This window comes from Callospermophilus lateralis, chromosome 4, assembly GCF_048772815.1.
Source record: "Callospermophilus lateralis isolate mCalLat2 chromosome 4, mCalLat2.hap1, whole genome shotgun sequence".
NCBI classification, from domain to species: domain Eukaryota; kingdom Metazoa; phylum Chordata; class Mammalia; order Rodentia; family Sciuridae; genus Callospermophilus; species Callospermophilus lateralis.
The window spans coordinates 39,614,007-39,632,934 of NC_135308.1; the positions used below are offsets into that span (position 1 = coordinate 39,614,007).

The following is an 18,928-nucleotide window of genomic DNA, read 5'->3' on the forward strand; positions in this document are numbered from 1 at the left end:
TGCCTTGCAAACATTTCCTACCATTTCAAAATAGAATGTTAAAAATCTATGCAATATCACAATACCAGACCTTAAACTATACTACAGAGCCATAGTAATAAAAACAGCATGATATTGGCACTAAGAGATATACATATACCAATGGTACAGAATAGAAGACACAGAGACAAACCCACATAAATACAGTTATCGCATCCTGGACCATGGCACCAAAAACATTAATTGGAGAAAAGATAGCCTCTTCAGCAAATGGTGCTGGGAAAACTGGAAATCCATATGTAACAAAATGAAATTAAACCCCTATCTCTCACTCTACACAAAACTTAAAGTGGATCAAAGATATAGGCATTAGAACAGAGACCCTATACCTAACAGAAGAAAAAGCAGGCCCAAATTCTGTACCATTTTGGCTTAGAAACTGATTTCCTTAACAAGAGTTCTAAGTGCAAGAAGTAAAATCAAAAATCAATAAATAGGATAGATTTAAACTAAAAAGCTTCTTCTCAGCAAAGGAAAGAATCGTAAAGAGAGAGCCTACAGAATGGGAGAAAATCTTTACCACACACACCTCAGATAGAGCATTAACCTTCAGGGTATATAAAGAACGCAAAAATCTCAATACCAAAACCACAAATAACCTAATCAATAAATGGGCTAAGGAACTGAAGAGACACTTCGCAGAAGAAGAAATACAATCAAACAATAAATATATGAAAAAATGTTCAGCATCTCTAGCAATTAGAGAATGCAAATCAAAACTACTCTAAGATTTCATCCCACTCTAGTCAGAATGGCAATTATCAAGAATATAAACAAGGGGTTGAAGTTGTGGCTCAGTGGTAGATCACTTGCCTAGCACATGTGAGGCACTATATTCGATCCTCAGCACCACATTAAAAATAAAGTACAGGTATTGTGTTCATATACAACTAAAAAATATATTTTAAAAAAAAGAATACAAACAATAATAAGTGTTGGCAAGGATGTAGGGGAAAAGGTACACTCATTCATCACTGGTGGGACTGCAAATCGGTGCACCTACTCTGGAAAGCAGTATGGAGAATCCTCAGAAAACTTGGAATGGAACCACCATTTGACCCAGCTATCTCATTCCTCGGTTTGTACTCAAATGACTTAAAATCAGCATATTACAGAGACACAGCCACATCAATGTTTATAGCAGCTCAATCCACAATACCAAGCAAGCATGCAACCAACCTAGATGCCCTTCAAGAAAATGGATAAATAAAATGTGGTATATATACACCATGGAATATTACTCAGCCTTAAAGAAGAATGACTTTATGGCATTTACAGGTGAATGGGTGGAGCTGGAGAATATCATGCTAAGCAAAACAAGCCAATCTCAAGAAACCAAAGGCTGGATATTTTCTCTGACATGTGGATGCTAATTCATAATAAGAGGGGGCTAACAAAAAATAGAGGTACTTTGGATTAGGCAGAGGTGAGTGAAGGGAGGGGAGGAGGTATGGGGCTAGAAAAGACAGTAGAACGAATCAGATAGTATTACCCTATGTACATGACTGGTGTGATTCTACAACATGTATAACCAGAAGAATGAGAAGTCATACTTCATTTATGTATGATGTATCAAAATACATTCAACTGTCATGTATAACTAACTAGAACAAATTTTTAAAAATCCACGCAGCAAATTATAATATCAAAAAAAATTTTTTTCTTTCAGTTTCAGTCACCTACCTGGTGAAAATGATGAAAAATTAGTAAATCCAGGCAGATTAAATAGATTTACAGGTTGTGTTGGAAAGCTGAAAGGACAAAATAAACTGGGAGATGAAGGGTGCGATGCACTACTTCCTCTTTCCTTGCTTCCAGATTTTTCTGGATGCTGATTTTGTTGGCGCATAAGTTCATTCAGCATTTGTTTCAACCTACAAAAATTTAAGAAGTCAGTAATTTTAAAACGAGTTATATTATCATCTATAAAGTATATTCAGGAAGATTATATGTAAGAAATAATTCAACAGCATGCAGGACTGTTGTGGTCCTACAACAAATAAATGCTTGTTCTGCTAGCCTTTGGAACAAGAACTGAAGGCAGTGTCTCCTGTCAGGCAGCAGGTACAAGTAAATTTTTTTGATAGCTTCATTACTGGCATAACTTACACACTACAATTCACCCAATGTTAAGTATACAACTCAATAATTCAGAATTTTACAAACAAAAGTCCACAATATCGATATGGAACAATAGATGAATCGCTGCTATCCATTTCTCAGGTGGTTGAGAATGTGTTAATATATATTTGGTTTCATGCCCTTTCTTCCTAGCAGATAACTATAACACTTTCATTCAATTTTGGCACTCAAAAGTGTCCACATTTCTAAGTAATCAATTACCTCTGAACATTATTCTGTTGCCATGTTAGCTGTGTGTAGCACTGGTTCAACTGGTGCATTATGAGGTGTACCTGAGGAGATGCAACATTGCTTGGCATAACACTGTAAGGACCTGTGAGAAGAGTTTGCAGCAGACAAGACAGAGTCTATTGAAAAAAAAATTTGGTAACAGTTACTGATGGGTTGAGGAAAATTTGTATTACTTGGAAAATAATACAAATAAGATACTTATTTTTGTAATAAATTTTACCTGCTGGTCTTGCATCAAAGTCTGACAAATATTGACACTGAAGTCAAGTTGTTTCTTAAGCTGGTTAATTTGTTCTTGCCATTGTTCTTTCTCTTCTACATAAGAGAGCTCTGATACCCACCGAAGGTTTTCTTGCCGTTGCATGCTGATATTCTGTTGTTGTCTTGTCTTGGCTAACGGGCGATAATTTCCATCTGCCGAAAAAGGGCGATTGTTCTTCCACCTAACATTAGAATTTAAAGCCTTAAGTTATCATATAATAATTCGGTTTTTAAAATACAGCCATAAACCTGATATCCTAGTCTCTAAGCAAGTATTCTAGTGAAGTTCAAAGGACTTATAAAATACAAAAAATAGAGGGGAAAACCTGCAATTTTCTAGTTTTAAACCATTTTTAAAAACTGCTTCCCTGTCCTTTTTCCTTTATGTCTTTACACAGAAGAGCCCATTTATTTCTGTATTCTTCTGTCAAATGAAAACACTGATTATACTACAATCTTCCATTCCTCATGCTTTAAGTTTAACCACACAACATTCCATTAAGTGGAACTATTCTATCTAACTATCTTTTATTCATGAAAAAATGTTTTCACTGCTATAAATCAAAATGCAGTTAATATTTTTAAAAAATTTCTTTGAGATGTAGTCTTGAGCCCAGGATGGTCCTGAACTGGGCTCAAGTGATCCTCTCTCCTTAGCCTCCTGAATAGTTAAAGACTACAGACAGTGTGCCCCCAGGTCCACAATGCAATTAATATCTTTGTTGACACATCTTTTCACTATCCACCATTTTTCATTTTTGCTTAATTCCCCAAAACAGTAGCAAAAATGAAAACTTATGTATGAATCTTGACACAGTCTAGCTGGGACCAGCAACACCTGTGATATATTAATAAAAGCAGTCTTTGTCTCTGGGTTTTAGCATAACACTGTAAAAACCCTTGACATTTCCTGAGTGGAAGAATGTCTTTTGTTATTCATAATAAGCCCACTGCAACCATACCTGAGTTTATACTAATGAAGTAACTATTGGAAGGCCCTATGTATCTTCATGATGGAGAAGGGAGTGGTCACTAGAAAAACCAACCAGTCCATTTAGAGGGTTATAATTTTCAGACTCATCCCCTGACCTCCAGAGGAGACAAAGAGGCCAGAGCTTGTGTTTAATCAACAATGGTTTTATTGATCATACCTATGCAATGAAATGCCCATAAAACCCCTAAACAATGTAGTTCAGAAAGCTTCTAGGTTGGTGAGCACATTAAGGTTTAGGAAAGTGGTACAGCAAGAGGACACAGAAGATCTGCACACCTCCTCACCCCATACACTGCTTTATGCATTTCTTTCACTTGATGGTACTTGAATCGTACTTACAATTGGTAAATATAAGTAAGTGTTTTCCTGCGTTCTGTGAGTTGTTCTTACAAATTATCAACTGAAAGAAGGGTTGTGGGAACTCTCAAATTTGTAGCCACGTTGGACAGAAGTACAATTATCCTAGGGACCAAGCATTTACATCTGAAATGAGGATACTCTTGTGGAAATGAGCTCCTTTACTTATGGAGTCTATACTAACTCTTGTATAGAGTGCTATAAATGTGCTATAAATGAATTTTAAGATACTGAGCTAGTTTGAAGAATTGTATAATTCCGTGGTGTCAAAAGACCCGAGATACTTAAAATCAAGGAAAAAACTAAAACAAACAAACAAACCTATTTTTAGATTCCTTTGCATTATAGGAATTGTGATTCACACTATTAGGAGGATACATAGAAAAATTATCATTAGAACTGGCATCTTGCTCTTCTTCCTCTTCTTCATCTGTCCGAACAATTCCTTCAGAAAGGTAACCATCTTCATCTCCTTCTTCATCTAAGGCACACTGAGTAGAACCTCCCCAAGTTGCCATTGTTCTAGTGATTAAGAGATATAAGACAGTTACCATTCTGAAAGTAAGCTAAATACTTTATGCACCAGACTTAATATCAAACATGTTAACACACACATTTAATCGTAACTCTATAAGATAAATGGTACTCTCCTAATTATTGCTATACAGATTAGTTTGCCTTCCATCAAACAATTCTTTAATTGAATTGAAATAGTAATTAATTACATCCCCAGGAACTTTTTTTTTTTTTGCAGTACTGGGGATTAAACCCCGAGGCACTCTACCACTGAGCTATAATCCTAACCCTTTTTATTTTTTGAGAAAAGATCATGCTAAATTGCTAAAACCAGCCCTACCACTTGCAATTCTCCTGCTTCGGCCTCCAGAGTATATGGGATTACTGGCATGCGCCACTGCACCTGGCCCTTAGGACTTTTTTCCTTAACTAAACCTCCCTCAACTTTTCCTTGACTGACAATTCTCTACTTCAGTGCTATTCAAAAGAATTTTCTGTGTGCTGGGGATACAGCTCAGTTGGTAGAATGCTTGCCTCCCATACACAAGGCCCTGGGTTTAATCCCAGAACCACAAAAACAAATAAACAAACAAACAATCAAAACAACTTTTTGCAATAGTGATAATGATTGATATCTGTGCTGCAATACACAGTGGATGCTAGGTACACATAGCTACTGGGCACTTAAAATGTGGTTGATAGGAAATAAAAATTTTCACTTCATTTTAATTTAAAGAGCCACCAATATCTTGGCTGCTGTTTTAGGATGTACAACTTTAGTCCAGGAATGTAGCACAGTTGTAAAGCTTGTGCTCTGCAGGCATAGGGCCTTGGATTTAACACCCAGCATCGTAACAACGACAACAAAAAACAATATACAACTCTAGACCAATGGTTCTGCTCATAAAAACTATCTGAAGAAAGCTGTAAAAGAACAAATGTGTAATAACCAGAAAAGAATACTGATAAAATAGTTTGATCAATAAAACACAGAATAAAACTCCAAAAATAGGATAAGTTCTAAGAGGAAGACAGTACAATGTGGTAGAAATGTTTTCTAAGGATAGGAAAATGTAAAGTTCCAAAAAATCTGGATTTCTAAAATTAAGATATAAATATTACTATATAGCAACTTATAGATAACTAACTCTTTGTGAAATATTCTAAATATGGAAATGGTGAATTTAAATCCTAAAATCTAAAATATTTTGTATAATAAAATGTTTTAAAATCCTCAAGATTCTTACAAATAGTAGATGTTCAATTTAAGTAAAAAACTGATTTTTTCCCCTGGTCTGTTAGAAAAACAAGACATCAAGCATTTTCTTTTTATAGGCTTAAAACTTTAAGAAAATAAGACTTATAGACATTAGAAAATCTGTTATCATCATTTATCACATGCCATAATAATTTGAGAAAGCTGATTTTAAAAGAGCAAATGGCTGGATTCAGTCAAATTGAGTCACAAAGGTGATACCTAAAACACTAGCCTCAATGAAACAGCAGATTTATGCTGTCATATCAAGGGGGAAAAACAAACTGCTTTGCCTAAAGTTTGACATTATTTAAAAAGTGATTTAAACTACTCTCTTACTTTTCTGTTCTACTTTGTTGAGGAGTACACAGGTTCTCAGATCCATCACTTCTCAATGACACGGCCACTGGAGATGTAGTTTCAGCTAGACCTTGCCTCCTCTGATGTTCAGCCATTAGAGCTTCAAGCTGCTTTCTTCTCTGTCGAAGCTCTTCCCTTAATATTTCATGTCTTCGCATGTCTGACCACAACTATTATTTTAAAAATCAGAGTTAAGTAAATATTTGGATTTGCTGTAGTCTTAAAGAATATTGTTGGTACTACAGAACTTTCTATTTTCACTCTATCCTTTTGATGATAAGATTTCTTTGAAGGTTAAAATAATATTTTAGTGATGATTAAGAAAATACTAGGTAATCTTTAATTGTTAATGAAAATAAGCAGCACTCAAACTTCAGGAATTATTTGAGAAAAGACACAATATTATCTACAAATTTTATATATATATATATATATATATATATATATAAGTCTAATTGAAACAATTAGTGTCTGCTGTAACTACACTCCTATATGTAATTCTGCTAAGTATTTGCTAATAAAGAGCATGATTATTTTGAAACAATGCCAGCATAATTATTTTTTGTAAAAAAATGTTTTACTCCAGGGCTGGGGTTGTAGCTCAGTGGTAGAGGGCTTGCCTAGCATGTGTGAGGCACTGGGTTCAATTCTTAACACTGCATATAATAAAATAAAGAGGGGCTGGGGTTGTGGCTCAGCAGTAGAATGCTCACCTAGCACATGCAATGCCCTAGGTTCGATCTTCAGCACCACATAAAAATAAATAAAATAAAGGTACTGTATTCAACTACAACTAAAAATAAATAAATAATAAATAAATAGATAAAAGTCCATTGATTAAAAAAAATAAATAAAAAATAAAAGAGGTTTATTCCAAGTAGAAGACACAAAACACAAAACATGTTTCAAGTAGAATACTGCCAGCATGTGTAAAGCCTTACATTCAATCCAACAACTGCAAAAACAAAACACCCTATGTTTCACAGATACTATTCTCCATCTTATGATGTGTCTTAAGACCAACTCAGGAAATATAATAAGTTTACCATACCTCATTATCTACTACTGAAGAATCTTCAGGTTCAAAAACAGATTTGCTTGTATTGGTCTCATTTTCATTAGTAGTTGGGGTTGAAGTAACAGCTGGTATATATTTTTTTGTGGGACAATTACCCACAGTAGTGGCTGACAGCTAAAAAAGAATTGGCAAAACTATTATGAGGTATTAAAGTAATAATATTATTTTCATAAAAGTAGTTAGTATACTTCTTCTCTGGATCTTTAGTGACATGTTTAATCTGTTATTACTAGATCCCAAATGCCATCATCATCTGAAAATAACATATGAAAACATAGGCTAAAGTTGAAAAGTAATACTCAGGAACAGGAAAAGCAATAGAAATCAAAATTCTGTATTCTTAACCTAACACTGTCACATATTCCTCTGGATATTATTTAGATTGGGGATAAAGGACAAAAGGATTAGATAATGTAGAAAAGGTAAGAGTTTTGAAAATAAACGATTTTATCAGAAACATATATCCTTTGGTATGTTTCCCTTTCTTCAAAAACAAAATATAGGGGCTGGGGTTGTGGCTCTAAGGTACAGCACTTGCCTAGCATGTGTGGAGGAACTTGGTTCGATCCTAAGCACCACATAAAAAATAAAATAAAGGTATTGTGTCAACCTACAACTAAAAAATAAATGTTTAAAAAATATATATATATAGCTAAAAATAAAGCTAACCAATAAATTTTATGAAAATCTCAGAAAAGAATTATTATACCATTCCCATATCAATCCTATACCTGATTATCTGACATGACCAAATATAGCTTATTTTCTGTTCAAACTGAAAGACCCATACTATACAGTATTATTTAATAAACAAAAGCATATATATTTTATTTTCACAGAAAACTTATAATAAGGACAGATGCAGTGGCACATGCCTATAAAATCCCAGCAGCTAAAGAGGCTGAGGCAGGAGAATTACAAGTTCAAATCTAGCCTCTCAGCAACTTAACAAGGCCCTAAGCAACTTAGCGAGACCCTATTTCAAAATAAAATATAAAAAAGGACTGAAGATGTAGGTCAATCCCTAAGTTCAATCCCTGGTACTGGAAAAGAAAACTTATGATGATTTAAAACCTTTATTATGTAATCCTAGGCCAATAAAATATGAAAATACTGGTTTATAACTGCAAAGTTCAAACCAGAATATTTTAATATAATAAACACTTAGAAGTAGTCATGTTCTGAATCAATGGCTTATTAGCCCAGTAAGAATAAAAATGATTAATTCCCATGATTTCATAGTATATCCCCAGCCCATTATTTCATCAATTTCATTAATTCTCAAATTAGTAGATATAAATCTCAATACTAGAAAAAGGCAAAGAATATTATCAACTAACATTAGTTTTTTTTGGTTGTTGTTTTGTTCGGTTTTGTTTTTCCAATACTGGGGATTGAGCCCAGGGCCTAGCGCTTGATAGGCAAGCATTCCACCACTGAGCTACATTCCATCCCTAAACTTTAGGTTTTGAACACCCCTTTGCCTAAGCAAACTGAAAGAAATAATTCTTAATTACCTGCAGGTCAGGACATGCCTTTTGCAAAGCTTGAATTTTTTCTTGAATCTCAATCAGTTTCTTTCTTTCTTCCTGCAATTGTTTTAGCTCTCGCTGTTGTTGCTGTAGTTTAGCCTCATAAAATTTCTCTCTATAATTAAATTGACATTTTATTTGTAGACTCCCAATAAAAGCTGATGACAACATTAAGCAAAATAAAACAAAATACCTAGCCAAGAACTTTCTCTGTAACAAGCACTAGATTTTTACTAAGTAAAAGCCAAAAGTTTTGCATACCTTGCCTTTTCGTTTCCACCAGTATCTTTCTGTGTTTTGTTAGCATTTCCTCTAGTATTATTTGAATTTTGTTTGGTGTCTTCTTCTGCTGGGTAGAAGTCATCCAAATTTGATGTATTGGCAGAAGTAACCCCTTGAGCTGCATCATCATCCTTTTAAATAGCACAATAATATTAAAACATATCTTAGATATCTCTTGATATCTAGAGACATTATCAGATTCACACCTTACCAAATGCACTAGATCATAAAATTTTACATAACACAAATTAATGAAATAGAGAAAACACAATAATTTTTATAGAAAACCGAAGTTCATTCTCAACCAATGGTGAGGAATGAATTCTAAGACTAAAACGAACACATTCAAAATATGGGTTACCAACTACTCAGTTGCTACGGTTTAAGTGTCTCCCCCAAGGGTTCAAGTACTGAAATTTAATCCCCACTATGAAGTATGTGAGAGTGAATAGTAATCTCACTTTAGTGTTGAGAAGTGATTAGAATTAGATAGAGTTGCCAGGTAAATTCCCAATAACTAAATATTGGTGGGTTTATAGGAAAGGTGGAAAGACCAAAAGACACACATATGTGTTCCCTGTCACTAGCTATGTAACCCTCTGAATTGCCTACAGACTGTCAGATATGGGCTCTTAAACCTTCTGAACTATGAGTGAAATAAATCTATTTTTTTCTATAAAGTTACCCAGCCTCAGGTATATCTATATAGTAACACAAGAGTAAGACAACTTAGTAATAACCAAAATTCTTTTTTTTTTTTTTTTTTGTACCAGGGATTTAACCCAGGGGCACTTAAGCACTGAGCCACATTCCCAGGCCTTTTTAAATATATATTTTTTTAAATTTAGAGACAAGGTTTCATTGAGTTGCTTAGGACCTCACTAAGTTGCTGAGGCTGGCTTTGAACTTGCAATCCTCCAGCCTCAGCCTCTTGAGCTGCTGGGATTACACGTGTGCGCCAACAAATTGTCTTTTCTCATCTTGACCAACAAAAGGTACAATTCTACTATTACTAGGAAGATATGAACTTTTTGTTTTTTTCCAGTAATTATGATGTTTGAGATAGGATATTCTCACTATATTTGTATTTACTAAAGAGGAAAGAGAGGGAATGGGGTAATTTTTAAAGAGGGTCAGTGACAATGGATTTTGATTGTTTGAAATTGTTACTATAAAAATTTATCTATTATCAAGAGTTCCCAGCTCCACTGATAATTTTTTTCTCCTCTTCATGTTCTGCAGAAAGCTAATCTTTGATACCTCAGCAACTTTGCATCAATCTAAACACTAACATAACCTATTAGTGATATTGATAGGAAGATGGAAAGAAACTGTATTGTAACTTCAGAAAAGGAGAAGCTGGATCACAAAGTATTTTTACAGAATAAAAAGTAGACAAACTAGCATGAGAAATAATGCAAAACAGAGCTTCCTGAAATTTCAGATGGTAGTATGAGGGTGCCTAAACAACTGAAATGATATGAACTACAGCATTAAAATAAAGCTGAAAAAGTAACACACATTTTAATATACAATGCATCATAGACTGAAAAACAAAAGATAACAATTTCTGGAGGCTTACTGATACATTAGGCTTCATTAAGGCCTTACTCTAAGTTGTCCAGGATTTTAAATCAGAAAGACTAACAGTTTATATATAAACATAATAACTACGTATGTTTAAACCTTCTCCTGTGTCCTTGAGAACCAGGATATAAATACAGGTATAAGAAAAAGAGTGCTACATTCAACATGAAAAAAGACTAAAAACTATTAACATTAGATATAAAATGTTGGAAGTTTTAGATAGCTCCTGTAAGAGCTCTCTTTCAGGAAGGGGCATTTAATCCTTCTGGTCTGCAGTTTTCTTATTTCTCATATATGTATTTCAAGTCTTAGAAAACTCCCTACAACAAGAATTCCATTCAATATAAGCCTGAAATTAAGCCGTATAAGCCACCAAGTTATTCATCAGTTCTTATCTACTAGTTCCATACTTTTAAAGAAAACAATCTTAGAAAAAAATGGGAAATTAGCAAATGCAATATTTGAAATAGCATAACCCATTATTAGTATTTATTTTAGAAGTTTTTTAAAGTTTTTTTTTCAAATGGCAATATAGTCATATAATGAACTTCAAAAAGTAAGACATTTAGAAAAGTCTCCTTTACAGCTTTGTCTTCCAATTGATTCCATTCTCCATAGGCAATTGATATTATCAATTTGATTATACAAGCAAAAATAAATATACGTATAAACGTATACCTCCATATGTTTGCATACATGTTTGCATGTGTTCTTGCACCCTCTTTGCCTCCACAGCTCTTCTTATAATAGGGAAAATACAAAAAAGGCCAAGCCAATGCTACTAATGCTTAAATAAGCCACAGCATATAAAGATAATAAAATGTCATCAAAGGTATGGGGAAAAGGACTCTCAATCAAACATCACTACTCTGGAAAGCAATTAAACGGTGTCCATTAAAGTTAAAATGTACATAAATGAGGCCACAATAATTCAAATTTTTCATATCTACTTTAGAAAAACATAAACACAAAGAGACTTACAAAAAATGTTAAAGCTAGAGCAGTGGCACATCTCTCTTTTAATCCCAGCTATTCCAGTGACTGAGGCAGGAGGAAATTGCAAGTTCAAGGTCAGCCTGGGCAACTTACCAAGACCGTGTCTCAAAATAAAAAGTGCTGGGGATATGACACAATGGTAGAGTGATTTGCCAACTAGGCATTGAGGGCCTGAGCTCAATCCCTACTACAGAGAGAGAGAGAGATGGGGGGGGGGGGGAGGGAGGGAGAGAGGAAGGAAAAAAAAGAAAAGAAAAAAAGAGAAAGCTCACTGGCATTTCTAAATAGTAAAAAATTAGAAAAGTATGCATTGGCAGGATGCTAGCTAGATTAACTAAAGTTAGGTTCCACTGATACTACAGAAAACTATGCTACATTTAAAAAGTATTATAAGTACTCTGTGTTAGGTATACTTGATTGCCTATATAATTATTTTTTACTTCATAGTTATTTATGTAATTATATAGAACAGTAATGCTGACGAGAGGTTTTCTAAGACATTGTAAAGTAGGGGGAAAAGCAAGATATAAAATAATACTTAAGTGTATTATGTGATTTGTAACAAATAAACAAAAGAAAATGAGGTGCATTTTTTGAATGATGCATACCAAAGTATACAAATGCAAAGAAAAGACCTCATAATATATAATTTGTAAATCTGTGTAAAGAAGTTGTGAATGAAAGTCAAGAGAGTTTACTAATAATGTATATTTTCTTTTAATGATGACAGCATACCCACTTTTTACTTGAAAATTCAAAGAAAGAAGCATTTCAAAAGAATAAAACATGAGTTTTTCACTCATGATGAAAACCATTTTTCTATACCTTTATTAATGTGGTTAATGTTAATGTTGTATCCTCCATAACTTTCAAGCTAAAACTCAATGAAAATAAATCATTCAGTATTTTACCAGAGATGTGAAAACTGCTGATATTACCCTAAGTTATAGATACCACAAACAAGTTTTTTGGCCAAAAATCATAACAACACTTTAGAGTCTCTAAAATATTTCTATAGTGATTACATTACTAGAAAAAGTTTAACAATACATAACAGATGGAAAAGATAAACAGGAATGATTTTAAAAGTCAAATCATTTTGGTCACTCTAGATAGATTATATCCATTCTAGTAAACTACAAAAGGCAAATAAGTCTTTGGACCATATTAGTTAATAAAGAAGTGTTATTACTTACACAATTACACATTCATATATATGGACTACCTTTTACAATCTATGATTAGTAGTTCCAACTTTGTGGTTGGCATGGTGGTGCATACCTGTATCCCACCTACTCAGGAGGCCGAGATTGGGGGTCAGTGGTTTGAAGATAGCTTAGGCAAAACCCTGTCTCAAAAACTAAAAAAGCCAACAAAACAAAACAAAACAAAAATAGGCTGGGGGTGTAGCTCAGTGGTAGAGCACTTTCCTAACAGAAAATTCCTGGGTTCAACCACCAGCCATGACTGGGGGAAAAATAAAAATCCAACTTTAGTTGGCCTTACTAGGATAAAAGGGTTTTTCTTCTTTACCTCAAATGTGTTGAAATCTCAGGCTCTGGTATCAGGAAGTCTAAATTCTGGTCCTGAAATTTGTATAACATTGGGCAATTAAAACCTCTTCACAAGGACTCTAACTCTGGATTGACTTGTGACTATGGGCCAGTACTTTATTATGGGGGTGGTGGTAACTGGGAATTGAACCCAGGGATACTTAACCACTGAGCCACATCCCCAGCCCTTTTCTGTATTTTATTAGAGCCAGGGTCTCGCTAAGTTGCTGAGGCTGGCTTTTAGTTCACAATCCTCCTGTGGCCTCTGGAGCCACTGGGATTACATACATGTGCCACCACATTCTTCCTGATGCTCAATTTCCTTATTACGAATGTAGACGATTTATTTCATAGAATTATATGAAGAATAATGTAATGATGTGTAGACTATAATTGCTAGATTTAATCCTTTACTATCCAAACCATGATAGTTTTGAAAATGAAAGGAGAAACTTGATAATAATTATGCCAGAAAAGAGATAAATTGGTGTTTTCTCAGGCAAGCTAGAATATCCAGTTATAGTTAATATAATTTTCTTTGGTACAGAGGCTATAATAGATTTATGTGAATTCTAGTCTAGAGTAGGAACTTAAAAAATATCTTCCAAAACTGAGGAGTTTTGCTCTTCCTTTATCTCATCCTCTTTTCACTTGGTTATATATATAGCATGTCTCAGAGAAATTTGAATGATAGCATATAACAAAAAAGTATGTTAAAAGGTCTTTGGGAAAAGACCAGATGCCCTGAAAATGGTAGGCTGGATTTGGGAGTGAGTGCCAGTAGTGACTTAAAAACTCAAAATTTAGGTAATTCAGGACCATAGTGGCCCAAAATACCCAGGAAGATATTAAGATTCAGGAGAGCTTTTGTCTCCCATGCTAGGTGGGAACAGAAACAACATGGGTTGTCTTGACCTGAACTCTTACATATGGTGACTGAGCTTAGCTAATCCAAATTGTGCTGTAATACATGTAATATACACACCCAATTTTGAAGGCTTATCACAAAAACAATGTGGAATATTTCATTAATAATTTTTAATACTGATTACAGTTAAAGTGATAATATACCAGACTAAATAAAATTTATTATTACTTTTTAACTGTGGAAAAAAAACCTCTTCAATCTCTTTAATACCTATCTCATTTGGATGTTATAAAATCTACATAAGGCTAGTGTCATAGGCAAAAACAAAAACAAAATAGTCTGGTTTGTAAATAAAGCTATACTAGAAGACAACAATGCTTCTTTGTTTACATAAGGCTGCTTTTGCACTGAAAAGTTGTGAAAGAGATTGTATACACTATAAAGACTGATACCTACTAATACCCCTCACAGATGTCTGAGGTATATCAGGTAAAATACTAAGCCTTGCATATAAGAAACAAAATTACAGTGGGGGATGTAACTCAGGGGTACAGTGCTTTCTAGCATCTGTGAGGCCCTGGGTTAGATCCCTAGCACAAGAAAAGAGAAGAGGAAAAAAATGCATACCAGTATAATTATACCAACATAATTATTAAACACATACACAAACTTTATAAAGACTGCACTATTTAGCAAACATGCAGTATTTACCTGCACCATAGCAACAAGATCTTGTAGCTGTCTAAGTTTCTGTTTTGCAGCCATAAGTCTATTAATCTTCTGTTCAAATTCTGCATCTTCTGGAGCCTCATCAACCAGACTGCTTCTATGACTAGACAATGAAGCTCCACTGACCCCCTCCTCTTCTGCTTCCTCCTCCTCTTCCTCATCATCTTCACCTTGTGTTACATGCATTCCCTGTTCTCCTTCTCTATTGTATCGACAATCTATTAAAAACATGTATCATTCAAATCAATAATTTTTAAATAAACTTGAGTATTAAAAAAAAATCTACTTCACAGAATAATATGGCAAAATTATCTGTAAATGCAGTCAATCATACCTAAAGGAGGCATGTTTAGAGCTCTAATATTGGCAGCAGATCTGTTGTTAATTTCACAATTAGAATTCACTGATCTCCCATCTCTATTATTAGAAACACACTGTGTATTACTATTACTATTTACTTCATTCCAGGTAGCAGCTACTTGTGGATTTCTGCAAGAAAGAAAACAACCTAAAGTTATTTAAATTTTTTTTTTAAAAAGTTTCAGAGTGTTAGTAAAACAACTGCAAACTAAGAACACAATTAACTATTTTATTTAAGTTCAAACTAAATAATATGCTTCTCTTTCCCATTAGTTTTTTGCACCTATGTTATTAGGAAATTTGTGAAGAAAAACATCGAAAATCAAAATACACCTAAAAATAAAGAAGTAGGAAAATGCTAATTTAAATACTTCTTATGATTACTTGCATTTGACCTAACAGCAAATTTACTAAATTGTTAACTAATTCCGTTTTTCTTTATAGAACAGGGATAATTATACTAATCAAAACAGTAGATTTGCAAGAAAAAAAGCTTAAATAAAAGGTAAATAGCAATTTATTAAGGTATTTTCTCTCCACACTGAAAATATTAGGTTTGAAAACCAAACCTAAATAAAGTTCTTACCGAATGTTAGTAACAGGTTCAGAATTTTCATGCTCAGAATCATATTCTGACTCTTCAGTTTCTTCATCTTTTGTGTTTTCATTTACAGCATCTGTCATCATATCTGATGTTTGTTCATAATAATGGACTAATTCTCTTAATTCATTCAATCTCTTTCGAACTTCATTTAACTTCCTGATAAAAATATATAATATTAACACCCATCTTAACAGAACAAAACAAAACAAAAAGCCCACACATTGTTTTCATATAACAGCGGTCAGCACAAAAACATTTTATACCTAGTCAAATACCTTGGGAATCTCATGAGTTTAATAAAGCAATAAGTTTAATCTCAAGAATGGTTCCCTCAAAAATCTCATGACTTTATTTTCTTGTGTTAGGAACAAAGGCATAAAAAATCCATTTCAATTTAATTGTTCACTTTAAGCAGGTATAAATGTTGACAGCCAAAAACTCATTGTCAAAAATACTTCTAGGTTTCTTTATAAGAGTCAAAAGCATGAAGTATTATATTAAGTACTCAATTTAAATACTACTTCTCACACAAATCAGCTATAGAGATATTATTGAGCATTTACAAAAGATTACCAACTAGTCTACACATAGAGATCTATAAAATGCAGCTATTTTTACCAAAATTAAATTTATTGAATTTTACAAAGTGCCAGGAACTATGCCAAGGTTTCTTAATTTTAAAAAATCTTTATAAATTGAAACGTCATATTGTATGCCATAAATACAATTACTATGTGTCAATTAAAAACTGTATTTTAAAAAATTTAATGTTGTTAAATATTAACCCTATTTTGCAGATGAGAAAATAGCCTTAGTAATGGTAAGTAATTTGTTCAGTGACATAACCTTGTATGATATAACTTCAGATCTAAGCTCGATCATTTGAATATAGAAATATTCTAACTACAGTCCTAGCTATTTCTGATCCTTTCTTAAAAAACAAGAAAAACATCAGCTCACTGAAGTTACCTATTTTATGTCATATTTCTCTTCAATTATTCATAGAATGCACATATAATAAATTCCTTTTTACCATCACACTTTGGTATGCTTATTAAATAACTTTAGTTTCTCCAAAATTTTTTAACACAAAGGGGAAAAAATGCCAAGTTTATCCCCATTATTTAATTCTAATTTATGTGAATAAGGATTATAAAAAATATTTTACTGTAGTTTTTCAGTTGGGTTCAGATGGCCTTCATTTTCATTCTTGTTCTGAGGACCTAGAGAAGCGGCAGGATAAGGAACAGATGATACAAGGCTGCTGTTGGACTCTCCATTGACAACTGGTACCAAGCCTACAGGAACAGAGGGGGCTGAAACTGTACTTCTCTGATCTCCACTCCTCTGTGGAGAGGCTGAAGAAGGCACAACTATAAAAAAGAAAAATATTACCAGTTACCATAAACAAACAAGGCACCAAACAACCCTTATTAATAATATGCTTAGAGATAGAAAAGTAAACATCATTAACATTTTAAATTTTATAGTTAAAGTTTTGAAACTTGAGTGTATATTCAAGTAATTTGCTTATTAATATATTCCACAACCAAACACATCAAAATACACAGAGAAAATGCATTTTTATGTCTTTTACATTATAGTTACTGGGCGACTGGGGTTGGGGGGGTGGACAAGATAGACACTGATAAGAATCATGATGTTGTATTCTGGGAAAATAACTAGAAGAGTACTCTGCCAAACTTGGTTCTGGACTAAGTTAACAGGTCCCCTAGGTATGATGTGCATTCATAATCTGCAAATCATAGGGTAGCCCTAACTAATTATGTCTTATGAATACCAAGATTGAGCTTTATTCCAGGAGACAAGTGCTAACATGACTGTGATACATCTATACCATGAAATGCTACCTGGAAACACCATTTTTTAACTAGATAAAAATCAATCCTCTAAAGTCTTTGAACTAATCTAATTACTTTTCTGTCCACATACATCAAAGATATTTTATGCCTCCATGGACGATTAATGAAGACATAATCTTTGCGCTTCTACTTCTATCATTTCAAAACTACTGTCAATTCTCTTAAAAGGACCATCACTGTTTACTACTCACTTAAATAACACAATTACTATAGCTGGGTTCTAGTAGTCTTTTTACTCTATTCCTTAACCTTTCTAACTGTTGGTGCTGCCCTCACACTATTTTCCAATGGGAAAAAATGACCTTTTAATATCATTAGAAAGCACAGTACTACTTTCTTTATATGTATAAAACTGACCACGATGACATGAGCACAACTTTCAAATTTTAAGTTTTTCTTAGCTGTTTTCACCTTTTCTTGTATAAGAAAGGGATTGGGATTATACTCTACTTAGAGGAAGAGGGGATTAGGAGAGATCAGGGAAAAGGAGTATGTTTCAGGGCAGAATTAGTAAGGTTCATTTGGAGGTGGCAGAGAAACAGAAGATGTGTGGAGAATAAAGAAAAGGACTTCAGAGATGAGATGTTTTTATTGCTTATCTTTAATTAGATATTCCGGAATATTAAAGAATAGAGGCAAGTTAGATTTTCCCCTACTGACTTCAATTTCCAATGCTTTACCCCTTATTACTAGCTGTGTCTCCAGAGGCAGGATCCAGGTTTAAAAAGGTCTGAGGACAGCAACTGAAGACTAGTAACTAGGTTGGAATTAGAATAGGTAGAGTGTGCACTTTACATGCACAAAGCCCTGGATTCAATCTCCAATACCAAAAAGAAAAAAAAATTAGAGAAAATGGTTTCTATAGTCACAGCTCTTTGATATGGCTATTTATATAATATTTTTTAAAAAATGAACTTAAGTACAGTAGTTATAAATTGGAGACTTTCTGCTCTAAATCATATACTACAGAAATTTTTCATATCTTTATGTGTGTGTTTGTGTGTCTTAAAAACTAAATCTGCTTAATAGTTTCAAGGTTTTTATTTAATTCAAACTTTTATTCTTTGCAGTTCTGTAGATCAACCCAGGGTTTCAAGCATAGCATGTAACATAGGCACTCTACAGCTACACCACAACCTATAGTTTTAAGATTTCTAAATCAAGGCACAAACTGGATTAGTAATTCCTTACGAAAACTCTTGTATATGCTAAAAAATGCAGTACCATGTTGAAGTATCAAATAGTTACCTTCTCTTCTACCTTTCCCTTATTAAAATTCTACCTATTTTTCAAGGCCCAAC

The 18,928-nt window shown here is 33.6% G+C and overlaps 1 protein-coding gene across 5 annotated transcripts in view; it reads right to left on the minus strand.

Annotated features, from left to right (window-relative positions):
• Nucleotides 1-18,928, minus strand: part of Pcm1 (pericentriolar material 1) — a 92,379-nt gene that overhangs the window by 41,234 nt on the left and 32,217 nt on the right. For all 5 annotated transcript variants that reach the window (XM_076853742.1, XM_076853745.1, XM_076853744.1 and 2 more), the window contains 12 exons: nt 16,913-17,117; nt 15,727-15,900; nt 15,115-15,269; nt 14,763-14,998; nt 9,027-9,178; nt 8,751-8,880; nt 7,207-7,347; nt 6,135-6,325; nt 4,346-4,546; nt 2,633-2,855; nt 2,383-2,528; nt 1,723-1,913 (listed from right to left, as the gene is read on the minus strand). In XM_076853742.1, the coding sequence (XP_076709857.1) occupies nt 1,723-1,913; nt 2,383-2,528; nt 2,633-2,855; nt 4,346-4,546; nt 6,135-6,325; nt 7,207-7,347; nt 8,751-8,880; nt 9,027-9,178; nt 14,763-14,998; nt 15,115-15,269; nt 15,727-15,900; nt 16,913-17,117 (2,145 nt within the window). The remainder of the gene's footprint in view (nt 1-1,722; nt 1,914-2,382; nt 2,529-2,632; nt 2,856-4,345; nt 4,547-6,134; nt 6,326-7,206; nt 7,348-8,750; nt 8,881-9,026; nt 9,179-14,762; nt 14,999-15,114; nt 15,270-15,726; nt 15,901-16,912; nt 17,118-18,928) is intronic.